The 13764-nt window shown below is 41.1% G+C and overlaps 1 protein-coding gene across 1 annotated transcript in view; it reads left to right on the top strand.

Moving 5' to 3' along the window:
- The window catches only part of TFCP2L1 (transcription factor CP2 like 1), a 44333-nt gene extending 34404 nt beyond the window's left edge, over positions 1-9929 (top strand). Inside the window, exons 13-15 of the mRNA XM_083745878.1 lie at positions 1265-1407; positions 5113-5164; positions 6370-9929. Of these exons, the coding sequence (XP_083602004.1) occupies positions 1265-1407; positions 5113-5164; positions 6370-6407 (233 nt within the window). The 3' untranslated portion in view covers positions 6408-9929. The remainder of the gene's footprint in view (positions 1-1264; positions 1408-5112; positions 5165-6369) is intronic.
- Positions 9930-13764: the final 3835 nt, after the last annotated feature.

Below are 13764 nucleotides of genomic sequence, written 5' to 3'. Positions count from 1 at the left end.
CTTCCAAACAGGGAAACAGTGATGGTGGCCGTTATGAGTGGTTTCCAGCAAATATTGAAGCAGAAAAATTTCCTATGCAAATCAGGGTAATTTGCATCAGGAAATTTCTTGCTGCCCCAGGGAGTGGTCTAGTTTAGCAAATTTGTTTAAGAAACTGAGCTAAAAAAAGGTATCCCATGTTAGATTTTTTTGGCCCAATACACCTTAAATATTTTACTTCAAGTATTTAGAGGGGAGGATTTTAAAGTGCTTTAAATGTGCTTTAAATGTTACAGTACATAGATTTTTTTTATTGGAGTACTTGTAAAAATTTACAAGACAATCAACAGTGTTTGAATTTAAGAAAAAGCAGAATGACATTCTTGCTAAGGATAATCGCCTTAAAAACCTTAATTAAAACTTTGAAACTGCCAAGTTTGCCTAATATTATTATATCACAACTGGCATTCATGAACTTATGAAGTGGTAATTTTTTCACCCCACAACACTGGACGGTGGTGGTGTCACTACTATTAATGGCACTCACCTTGAGGTTAGAATATATGTTCTGTTTGTGGAGCCTGACCCACCAGTTGAAAATGAATGATTTGTTGGGTCAGGATGTTAGTTTAAACCAGCCCCCTCCCCAAAACACTAAACCTGCCTGGCAAGGATAGGAGACTGCTACGCATGTTCTGAATGTTTTAATGATTATCATTTCTAAAAGCAACACTTAGGCTTTGGGTTACATTCCTGGGGCTAATCTAGCTGAGCACATGTTTGCTAAAAAGAAAAATAGAAAAATTGTAGTGGTATTAAAATCAGTGAGCATACTGGAAAGGGAAACAGTTTTCTGTCCCTTCATAGTTTCCCCCAAGCTGGCTGGAGGCAAAGGTACCCAAACATGGGAAAGTGAGGTGGGGAAAAGTTTAGCTCCCCCATGTGCTTATTTTGGTGATGAAAAGGACACCTACTTCCTCTTTCATAAGTGCACATCATTAATCACATGCATGTTTTGAATTTTTCATATCTGAACTGCAAAATTAAAAATGCATAGATGTGCAAAAGTAGTGACTGGATGGCGACTTTTTTCTGTCATCGTTGTGAACTTAAAAGGTTGCTTCTAAATGCTTTTCTTCTCTTAAGTCTTAATATTCTAGTGTGTGCTAAGACAAAAGCAAATGAGGGCTGTTTTGCAAAAGTTACCGGTAAATATTTTTCTTTAAATATATGCAAATCCATTGGTGCACGTCTAAATATTTCTCTTTCTCCAATACTGTTGCAGTATACCATGCTATCTTCTTAGAAGAGCTGACAACAGTGGAATTGATGGAGAAGATTGCAAACTTGTACAGTATTTCCCCACAGCAGATAAACCGAATCTATCGGCAAGGACCTACAGGGATCCATGTATTGGTGAGCAATGAGGTAAGAGTTTTAACTGGAATGCATCCCATTTGGTTCTAGCTATTGATGTGTTTAAGACCTGTTCTCTGACCTTAGTGTGACTGACCTTAATAAGGCTGTGGATTGTGTGTTTTGCTCTGGAGGCTCTGAGTTCTAAAATGCTAAAACATGTCATATGCAGCGTTAGCAGTGAAGATCACAATATGAAGAACCTGATTATAAAGCTCATTTTGCTCTTCTGTTTATACAATACTTTATGGTAAGGATGGATATGAAGGGAAGTAGTCATCTTATCAAGCATTGTTGACAAAGCTGGTAATGAAATGATGGGAAAGGCATATTCATTGCATTTCCCTGGACTCTCCTTCACTTCATTTCAGCTCATATAGTGCACAGCCTTGGCCTCAATGTTTGAAATTGACTCTTAGAGGCTGTGCTTGTCTCAAGTGAATAGGCACAATTTCAAGTTGCCAATAGGTAAGATTTCAGCACCATGAACAGTTCCTTCTGCCTTTACAGATTCTATAACATTTTGCTTCTGCTAGTCTCCATCTTCAGGTTTGTTCCCTTGCCTAAAAACCACAGAAACAGAAAGGCAATTCGAAATATAGAAGTATCTGGGGAACATAAAAAATTACATTTTAACCATACTTTCTTCACTTCTTTGGACTTCCTCGCATCTCTCGTTCCTGCGTTCCAAATTTTCGAGCTTTACCCAGCAATTTATCACCTTGTTTCAATTCTTATATTATAATTTTCCAATATTGTATCCCTAATTTTAGATAATTTAACCCAAACCTTAAAAGCTTAATTTTAACATAATATTTATCCAAAATTTATCTTTTCTTATATTTTCATTTATCTTCATATTCCTTTTAACTAGCTTATTGGTGCCATATTGTTAATAATCTTACATCTTTCTTAACATTCATACAATTTACAATATTTTTGTAAATAGTCCTTAAATTTCTTCCAGTCCTCCTCCACAGCCTCTTCTCCCAGGTCTCGGATTCTGCCAGTCATTTCTACTAGCTCCATATAGTCTATCAGTTGCATCTGCCATTCTTCCAGTGCGGGCAAATCTTGGGTTTTCCAGTGCTTGGCGACAAGTATCCTTGCTGCTGTTGTTGCATACATAAAAAATGTTTGGTCCTTCTTTAACACCCTCTGGCCGACAATGCCCAAAAGAAAGGCCTCTGGTTTCTTAGGGAAGGTATACTTAAATACCTTTTTCAACTCGTTATATATCATTTCCCAGAAAGCCTTAACTCTAGGGCAGGTCCACAAGAGGTGAAAGAACGTTCCTTCAGTTTCTTTACATTTCCAACATTTATTATCAGACAAATGGTATCTTTTTGCAAGCTTGACTAGGGTCATGTACCACCTATATATCATTTTCATAATATTTTCTTTCAAGGCATTACATGCCATGAATTTCAAACCGGTGGTCCATAACCTTTCCCAGTCAGCAAACATGATATTGTACCCAATGTCCTGTGCCCATTTTATCATAGCCGATTTGACCGTTTCATCTTGTGTATTCCATTTTAGCAGCAAATTATACATTCTTGAAAGTACCTTAGTCTTAGGTTCTAACAATTCCGTTTCTAACTTTGATTTTTCCACCTGGAATCCTATCTTTTTATCCAACTTGAAAACTTCTTTGATCTGAGCATAATGTAACCAATCTCGCACTTTATCTTTTAATTTCTCCAAACTCTGCAACCTCCAATTATCTCCATCTTTTTCTATTATTTCCCAATATTTCGGCCATTTGGCCTCCATATTGAGTCTTTTCCGGGCCTTAGCTTCCATTGGTGATAACCACCTTGGGGTCTTATTTTCCAATAAGTCTTTATATTTTATCCATTGAACACTGCTTTCCTGACAATATGGTTCTTGAAAGCCTTATGACTTTTGACCTTGTCGTACCACAAATATGCATGCCATCCATAAACATTGTTAAAACCTTCCAGATCCAAAACCTCAGTGTTTTCAAGAAGCAGTCAGTCTTTCAACCAGCAGAAAGCTGCTGATTCATAGTACAACTTTAAGTCTGGCAGGGCAAAGCCCCCTCTTTCTTTAGCATCAGTTAGTATCTTAAACTTAATTCTGGGCTTTTTGCCCTGCCAGACAAATTTGGAAATATCTCTTTGCCACCTCCCAAAACACTCCATTTTATCCACAATCTGTAAAGTCTGGAACAAAAACAGCATTTTTGGCAATACATTCATCTTTATAGCAGCAATTCGTCCTGACAAGGAAAGTTTCAATCTTGACCAAACTTCTAAATCCCTTTTAATTTCAGACCAGCAAGTGTATCTGAGGAAGTGTGCATGCACACGAAAGCTCATACCAAGAACTAACTTAGTTGGTCTTTAAGGTGTTACTGGAAGGAATTTTTTTTTTTTGTTTAGTTTAATGGTTGCGTTCAAAAGTGGGTGAGCTTCAACAAGTGTGAGCAAAGTATCTGGTTTGTGTGCTAACCCCCTTATGCATGGCCAGGTGAAGGACTTCTGCCAAATTTAGTTTCATTTTTAAAGAATCTCTGCTATGAAGCTGGCTTATTAAGCTTGCTATAATCTCATTCAAAAAATCTGCAGCATTGCTTAACTTTGACTTAGTGGGGTGGGGGAGAAGGGCACATGGAATCTTGGATAACAAAATGTTAAAGCTGAAATATATGTACAGCATGGAAAATACTATGCAAAACCAATAAAACCTTTTGAGCCCTCATCCAAGTTTTTTGCAAGCAACAAGATGTCATGCAAATGGGAGCAAGAATCCCACTTACTTGCTTCCAACCATTCCCACAAATGTCTCATTCTGTTCTATGCTGCATATTTTCCATAGCAAATATTCCCAGCCTTTTCTAATTAAGCTGTGGGCTGCATGCTCTAGAATCACTTAAGAAGCTTCGTTGCATATGACCCCTGGAGTGCAACTGTGGATGAAGCCTGCAATTTTTATTCTGAAAGTCTCCCTACCGTTTCACTCTGATGAATCTGAAACCTTCAGTGTTTGAATAGTCATGAAGTGTTTTAAGGCAGCCTCTGGGAAGAAGAATTGCCTCAACCAGCTAGGGTGCAAGGAGACCCTTCATTACGTGCTTGAGTTACTGATTAACAACAACAATTGCCTTATTTTTGTGTTCTGGTGGCAGGGCAGCAAGAGTGATGCAAACAGCAGTCACCAATTGGATGTTCTTCATGCATCATTAGATATGGTGTATGGGTGCAGCACTGGACTTAATTTTGGTGGATATTTTTCTGTGTGAAGGTGACTGGCGAGTTAGAGCACTGTTGTGTGGAGGAAAGCAGAGCCTATGAAGACGGAAGTCAATGACTATCACCTATGATAACACCTAGCACAACTTAAGTCACACATACAGAAGACCCATTGAAACCAATGGGCATGACTAATGGAGTTGGTTAGGTGAATCTTGACCTCCATTTTGGGGGGTGGTGTGCTTTATAGCTCATCACATCTCTACCATTTGATTATCTACCATTTTTGCATGTGTGCTGCTGCAAAAAGTCCTCTAGGAAGCACCTCATGGTTGCACATCCTTTTTGAATAGCCCTACTGGGCTCTGTACACTGACGGTTCCTTTGTTTTCAGACTAATAGCACCCTGTTGATTAGGAAATGTATATTTCCTTTCTGAAGAAAATATGTGTGTGTGTCAATAAATTCCAGATTTCTTCCATTTGTCTTTTTTATCCAGATGGTACAAAACTTTCAAGATGAATCTTGTTTTGTCATCACGACGTTAAAAGGTACCATATTTTTCGCACCATAGGGCGCACCTAGTTTTTAGACGGGGAAATCAATAAAAAAAATCTTTTCCCCCCCTCAGCCCCAAAGAGCAGCGTACAGGCTGCACACAACCTCTCCCTGCCAGAGAGGATCCCGCTCGCTGCTTTGGCTTCCTCTTTAGCCCCGCGCAATCTCTCCCAGCCCGGAGGGGTTGCGCACAGCTATGGAACAAGCCAAGGCAGCCAGCGGGATGGATTGCACTGGCTGCTTTGGCTTCCTCTCTAGCCCCACGCAACCTCTCCCTCCCGGGAGAAGCTGCGCGGGGCTAAAGAAGCCATAGCCCTGTGCAGCCTCTCCCTGCCGGAGGGGTTGCACGCGGCTATGGCACAAGCCTGCATTCGCTCCATAGGACGCACACACATTTCCCCTCAATTTTTGGAGGGGAAAAACTGCGTCCAATAGAGCGAAAAATACGGTATATACACATATTTCCTGCCACAATAGTAGGATTTGCCTTCACCAAAATAAGGGTGTTGGAAGTCACTTAAGGGGATCCAAAAATTCTCAGACGTAAAATGACAAATGCATAAACAGCCAAACAGGATACTCAGATACTATGAAAACAGAAAAAGGGGTGGTGTCACCCTTTCCTTCAGGGGCCTCAAACTTGAGACGGGAAAGTTCCCAAAAGCAAAGAAGCGAAGTATGCACTGTTCTGCCAGTGCATTTATACCACAGCAACCCCCCTGCTGCCTTGTCTCTCTCACTCCCCCTCCTGGTAAGGTACACCTGCCTGCCTGCCAGGAAGTTAGCATAGTGGCTCTATCTATTTAGTTGTTCCACATTTGCTAATTCTTTTCCATATATGAAGCTCCTCATGTAAACTATCATTTCTGCCCATATATTTATATATTTCTCTTAGCTAGTGTTCTGTCACCTTTCCTTCCACACTATACCAAACTTATTTTATTTTGTAATGTGACTAAAACTACTTGGATTTTCTAACAATCCACATCCCATAATGTAGTACTAAGATTACAGTACATAAATTATTTCTTGAAATGGATGTCCACAGCCTCTTGGTTTGTCACACAATTTGCATCTGTAGAAAGTGCAGACTAGTAGGATCTTCAGTCAGGTATGTGTATGTGTGTGTGTATTTCAAAGTTTGAAGTTAAAGCACTGATTAAAGGTTTCTCCCCTCTTTTCTCTCTCTCTCCTGCAGCTGAAAGTAATGATGGCTACCATATCATTCTGAAATAACCCTCTTCTATGTATGTTGGGACTTACAACATTATGATGCCTCACTGCAACCCAGACTGAAAAGATGGAAAACTCATTTGTATAAAAGTGTTCTTATTAACTGAATGCCCTAGCAGAAAAATTAAAGTGTGTAAATTTCAGAGTGTTGGGGACTAGACGTGGTCTTCGGAGTTCATCTGATTATTGTTTTGAATTGCCTTTCCTTTTTAGAACTACCTGTATGCATTTTTGTTCATTGTTCAAAACCATGTGCCTTATTAAAACAAAAACAACTTAATATGAAAAGCACTTCTCTCAAACCTCCAGGGACTAGCATTATAAAGGCTGATCATCCTGGTTACAAATGTAGCTAAATGTATATACTGTACTACTTTCCTTCTCTTCCTAGGTAATATAGATAACCAGACAGCTATGGATTCTTTCTTCTTAAAGCAAATTTGCAATCATCATCTAAATTCCTAAGGAGGGTAGTTACTTTCCTGCATGCTTTTTTTTTTTTTTTTTTTTGCATCTGACAACAGACCAAGCAGAAGCGCTATTTCCAACCCCCCCCCCCTTTAATTATTCTATATAACTCTTACTTGCTCATTTTAATTAGGTGGCTTTGTTTTAGGACTTCAAATTGAAAAAAGGACAAACCAGGGCAAATTTTGCCCTCAGCTGAATTGTGCCCCTCATTTGTGGCTATGATATTTCCCCCCAGTAAAACTCAACAACTACCACTTCTGCTGGAGAAATGAAAAGGGCTGACTGGAGAAATGGGCAGGTTTTGCTGCACATCCAGTTTGCTGTTGCCCCATGGAACAACTTTGGAAGAAAGCACACTAGCGCTCTCTCTCTCTCTCTCTCTCTCTCTCTCTCTGTGTGTGTGTGTGTGTGTGGAGAGAAGTTATATATGAGGGGAGAGGTTAGCAAATACTTATCCTCCAGGGCATGGAGCAAGCACTGACCCTCATCCAGTAATGTGTTCACAAACTGGTCTCCTTTCTGCTATAAAAGTAAACTGGTTCCATTCACTTGTATGACAGAAGGTTATAGGTTTGGTCAAAGATCTCTCACGTGCCTTGGACTTTGCTTATGGCTGTGAGCAACGTTTCTTCCTCCTCTTCTGAACACTCTGGTTTGGGGCTCCTTGCTTCAAAAGCTCTCAAGGCAATGTTGTCGCTGAGGGAAAGAGGAAAGATGGAAACTTTGCATTCCTCTCCTCATGTCTACCCTTCCCTGGCAGATGTATGTGGATATCATATGCCTGCTTCACCAACAATTGTATGTTAAGCTTCAAGGTCTGTGCTGTTTCCACTTGCATCTATGGATTTGAATATTCTCTATTTGTTTTTAAGAAACAGTTGCACCTCATTCTGTTTTTTTCCCCTTTTTCTCTTTACCTGCTACCACTTCTTCCTTTTGAGTACGGATTATAGAAGCTTGTATATAGATAGGTAGGTATAAATAGAGACACTCATGGTCCTAACTTTAAATATTTAAAAGCAAGAGTCCCATAATTTTGGGGGCTATTTTAACATGGCTCTGAAGTTGTCAGTAAAACTAAGGAATCTTGCAAATTTTCATAATACTTAAGAAGTTAAATGGATGTACCAATACAGTAATCATAAAGAAGTATAGGAAGCAAAATATTCAGAAAGAAATGTCCCATAGTCTAACTGAGGAGGTGTTTGCTCTGTTGATTTCTCAGTTCTGCTCCAATCTAGAAATTGGGTATAAATGTTTTCTCTTACCCAAATTACCCCCTAAGTGATTCTAATGTGTTAATGTATTTTCAGATATTAATGTCACAGGACATACTGTCATAAAGGCAGACAGCTACTTCTGTGGCAAAATAAGTCTAATTACTTTGCTGATATGAGTGCCTTCTTGTGATGCTCTTTTCTAAAATGTGTGTTTTTGTTGTTGTTCCCCTATCGTCTAATTTGGCAACTGAGGCTGCAATCCTGTACCCGCTTATCTGGAAGTAAAGTCTCATTGAACTCAATGGGCCTAAGCTGCTGAGTAGACAGGAGTGTGCAGATTGTGCTGTGAGCGATCTTATGAAAATCTTTGTGTGTAGGTAACACTTTCCTCTACTAATATTGTAAAGAATGTTAAGCTGGACGGACACACGCAGTGTTATGCGGTCAGTCTATCATTGAGCTGGACACTTGCACCCTGATCCATTGAGTGCAGTGGGTGTGCAGAAGCAGGCTTCTGTGCAGTGATTCCCTGCTGCATCAGGAACCATGCATACCGAAGAGTAATGCACATGTAACTCCCTTGTTTGGTTAAGGGCACTGCCTGCAGTGCTGGTCACTGAAGTAGGATGGTGCATTCAATGGCCAACAGATGGCCAATGCCCAGATGGGTTGGAAAGACTTTATATGGCTGCCTCCTCTAACATTTGACAGGTATCTGTTGGGTTGAGTGCACATGGCTCATTCCTCATGTGCAACAGTGCATGGGGCTCCTTCAATAAAGGAGAACTTGCCTTTATCTGACTCATAGAGTGAAGGGAAACATAAAAAAATATTTTTACACTCCGTGAATGGCTCTAATGGGCACAGTTATCATAGAATAATGTAAATCATGGTTCAAAATTACATTTAGCACATTTGTAATTTGTTGTGTTTCACAGAAGTATAAACACTGTACTTTTGGTAAAGGAAATCCTGACTTCTTTAACATAATAATAGTTAATAATAATAATCACAGCTTTTTATAGCAGATGGTTAGATAACTAGAATTAGACTGGACAAAGCTTGATATCTTTTAAGTTAACAAGTGCTGAGCTGTTGCTGAGCTGTCTGTGTTAATAACAACACATTTTCCCTGGCTTACTTGTACCTCTGAAACACTGAACTAGAATTCTTTATAGTCCTCCAAAGGAAGATGAGATTTATTAGGTGGAGTTAGCATTAATGTGCCGATTGCCTCTACACGCACATAGGAAAACATTGTTTGCCAATATTCCATTTCACTGTCGCTGTAGTCTGGGATAAGGTGTGTGAACCTCATTTTGGGACTGGAGTTTTCAGCATGCACAAGGAAGTTGACCAACTTTAATACTTTTTAATAGGCTTGTCTCAGGAAAAGCTTTAAATTAGTACCTCCCCACCCCCCTTGTCAAATGTATATTTGTGTGTTTTGCACTCCACTTTGTTATCTTCTGGAGGGGGGAAAGCTCTTAAATCTCTCTTTTAAAAATTAAATTTCTTTTGTCTGATTGCGGGTAGGTATTTCTGTCTTTCAAAGGGTTATGGGAGTTCAGTTTTCTTCACCTGTAATGCAGCAACCATTTAAATGGGTGTGATTTAAATGAAGGGGGGAGAAAGGGAGGTCAAGTGTAAAGAGTTGAGTATACTGCCAGATTCTCTCTTGGTTTTTATATATAGATTTTTTTAAAAAAACAAAAACAAAACCTGCATATTTTGCACTGGCCATTCTACTGTTGTACAGAAGAAAAGACACATCTGTATTTAGACTCTGTGCTCCAGTAAAAATGCAAATAAACTTTGTAAGAAATACCTTGCACTTTTTAAGTAGATGGATCGTGTATTTTCACCATATAACATTTAAGTACTTCCTGTTTGGGTTTACTCTTGCGACTTCAGAACCAACATCAACATCAGGGCTTGCTCCAGTTGGACTGTCCACTCAACACATACATGCATCTCCAGGACCACATTTATATTTCATATACTATTATTTGTTTTAGTAGTTTGAAATTGTAGACCCCCTTGGGTGTTTTGGCAGAATAGGTGGTATGTAAATATCAGCTAGTATCTAATACAGCTCTAGCAATACATCCCATTCATTTCAAGGTTTTCTACCCACATATCGTCCTCGCAGCCAAGAGCTATGCAAAGGATTTGTCAGAAATGGGCCACTTTCAGGAGAAGAGAGTTTAAAAGTAGTTGCAAGTAGGCTGGTTAAAAGCTAAACCTCTGAGCTCAGGTTTCCTTTGGATGGGGATGCATTGGTGCTAGAATTATGATAGGGGGTGGGTAAGACGGAAGAGAGCAAATTCACAAGTTTAGCCAGATCACAACCTCCATGCACAACCTCTGTATAGCCTCCTTAAGTTGCTGTGGTGTCACAAAAAGTAAATTATGGTTCCTTTTGCCTTACTGGCTTTCATCAACACTCTGGAAATGGGGACATCTGAACAGGAAATGGAAAGATCCCATAGAGGTGTAGCAGGTCATTAAAAAATGTTCATGGTGGCTGGCATATTCCTCAGAATCTGGTACCTGCTATGGAAGGTTTTTAGCCTGAAAACTGTAAAGACCTCGAAATCAAACCTATTGCCACCCTAGCTTACACAAAGTCCTTAATAATCCATATTTCCAATCTATTCTATGTCCTTGTGAAAACTCCCTGTTATTGTAGCCATAATAAGGAATGGTTTGCTTGGCCTTGGGTCCTCCTCTAGAGCCTAATTTCAGCCCTGAAAATAGAGATAATTTTTTGTGACGGGGTGAAGGCACACATGAGATTTAACTGCTGAAGACAAGGCAGCTGGTTGGCAGGTGTCGTCTCTGGAGACAATGGAGGAGTAAGCCTTTGGGAGTGAAGTCAAGCTGCTGGAAGGTTACAGTGCCTGCTGTGGCTGTAGAGACCGATGTGGGAGAGACCTGATTTATTGCATATCATGTTCTCCCCTCCACCACCACCAAGTAGCCCTAGTCCCATGCAGTCAAAAGAAATGGCTTCAATTTAGGCAGGTTTGGGCAGCACAGCTGTTACTTGTTTTTGATGTTTCTACTTCTGTAGCGGCTCACAGAACACTTTAAAACGGGTCAGCAAACTTTTTCAGCAGGGGACCGGTCCACTGTCCCTCAGACCTTTTGGGGGGCCGGACTATATTTTGGAAAAAAAATATGATTCAAAAGCACCATGAGTCCCAGTGGCTGCTTACCTGTGTCTTGCAAGCGGCAGGGCCTGGCAGCAGCGGCGGCAGGACAATGAGCGGCATGCGAAAGGGCTCCAGAGAGGGGCTGCTTAAAATGGCGGCAGCACTGGCACAAACAAAGCCCAGCCCCCTTCCTCCTCTCGGCAGGGCAGGGAGAAGCCGAGAGGAGGGAGGGAGGCGGCGCCGCCGTGTGAGCGAGAGGGAGTGAGAGGGATAGAACACACGCGCTGGTGATCCACGCGGCGATTCCCGGGTCAGATCGAGAAGGCAATTGGGCCTGATCCGGCCTGTGGGCCTTAGTTTGCTGACCCATGCTTTAAAAAGTTGCTTATGAAATACTCTTATATACTCCCCCAAGTCATGAAAATTTCTGGAGGCAGCATGACCTCCCAAAGTGCTTCAACTTTTGATAGTGTACAGTCTCTGCCTTCCAAACTGCCCATTTTTCCCTCCCTTGATCTCTCTTCTGTATACACCTCCCCCCCACACACACACACCTGGAGAAGTGTTGGCTTTTATAAGCATCTCACTGGAAAACAAGAGCTCCAACCAACAGAATACCCATCTCCTTATCAGTGGTATTGGATGAACACCTCACTCCCAGTGGCAGGAGCATCCCCTGAGTAGAGTTACAAGGAACGGTTGGCCAGCAGCTGTAGCAATATGAAGAAGAACACTTGAAAAACAACCCAGGGAATAGTAAGAAGAGTAAGAATCTACAGCAGCCATCAAAGTCCCCCCCCCATTCACAATGCTGCTAATTAATTTGTTCCAAATACTCATTAGAATACAGTGCCCATGATTTCATTGAGCATTAAGTACTGAGAAGTGTCAGGCCGTAAAACTCAATTTTGTTGGGGGGCGGGGACTTGGAGCATTTGACAGCTTTCTTTGGCTCCATGAGGTTTAGAAATGGTTCAAGATGCCATGGAAGCAAACAAAATGCCCTTGCCAAACTCTGACAGCGGATTTAAGGGGGGGGGGGGATACATTAGAATGCCACCAGAAGCCAATGGCTATAATTGGATTAAAGTTGAACCGATTTTTTTTCTTAATATAAAGAATCCTTCATAAAACGAGGAAATAAATATTGAGGTTAGAACAACTTGGCCAAACCTTTCCACTAATCTGCTTTAAATCTACACAGCAAGGAAGCTATGTTTTAAACTTGATTTGTCGCCTTGTAATAATACAGCTTTTCATTAAGGGTCAGTACCACAGCCAACAGTAATTGATGAACAGCACAGCAGTACATACCAAGGCTAACTACATATTTATTCTTCCTCTGGGGTAACCCCAGCTTACTCTACTTTCACAATGTGTCTGAGAGATGTACTTGTAATTAACATGCCACACGTCCATTGATTAACATAGGCTGCAATCCTGCAGATCGCCTATGTGGGTTGGAAGCCCCATTACACTCAACAGGATTTACTTCTCAGTAGAGGTATAGGATTACATCAATCTCCTATATGCAGCAACCTGGGAGGAAGTCCCATTGAGCTCAGTGGAGTTTACTTCTGAGCACTATTGCAGGGTTGTTCAATTTTTGTACAATTTGTCCCTTTCATTTAATTTTTGTTTGGAGAACAATATATCTGTATCTAGTTGAAAAACCTCTGGGTGCAGTAAACATGTCATAGGTTCGAGTCAATCGGTGCAGTCTACAGTTGGATTTTGCTAGAAAAACACAAAATGGGTTTTGTTTGAGGTCAGTATGGGGGAGAAAGACTGACTGTTTCAACAACATGATGTGAGTCATGAATACTCTTTCACAAGGGAAAGGTGCACGAAACATTTGCACCACAAGCAACCGTGTTTCTCCCAGGAGAGGTGCGTGGCTCGGGTGCACTGCAGGCCCAGCAGTGAGTGCTGCCCAGCATTTTGTCACCCCCGTCAGTGTTGACCCCCATCCTCCACCCCAGCCAGGACCAACTGGTGAGGAGAAACAGTGCCCTGAAACAGGCCTCCCCACAGCAGAGTCACTGCCACTTTTTAAAAAATTTTAATTTAACAAATACAATACAGTGGTACCTCAGGTTAAGTACTTAACTCGTTCCGGAGGTCCGTTCTTAACCTGAAACTGTTCTTAACCTGAAGCACCACTTTAGCTAATGGGGCCTCCTGCTGCCGCCGCGCCGCCGGAGCCTGATTTCTGTTCTCATACTGAAGCAAAGTTCTTAACCCGAGGTACTATTTCTGCATTAGCGGAGTCTGTAACCTGAAGTGTATGTAACCTGAAGTGTATGTAACCCGAGGTACCACTGCATAACACTTGATTGTAAATAAATAAATCTCTTAAGTTGTTTACAAAAATAAAAGCAATGGGCTGTGGAGTTTAGTGCTGTGCGGGCACACTGGCAGAGCCAATCTGGCACTCTTGCCAATGTGACCACACAGCACCAACCTCCCTGCCCCCTTGCTCCTCCTCCTCTGGGATGGCTAGGTGCACAC

Source organism: Podarcis gaigeae (genome assembly GCF_964106915.1).
Source record: "Podarcis gaigeae genome assembly, chromosome: 1".
Lineage (NCBI taxonomy): Eukaryota > Metazoa > Chordata > Lepidosauria > Squamata > Lacertidae > Podarcis > Podarcis gaigeae.
This window is presented reverse-complemented; position numbering and strand designations above follow the sequence as displayed.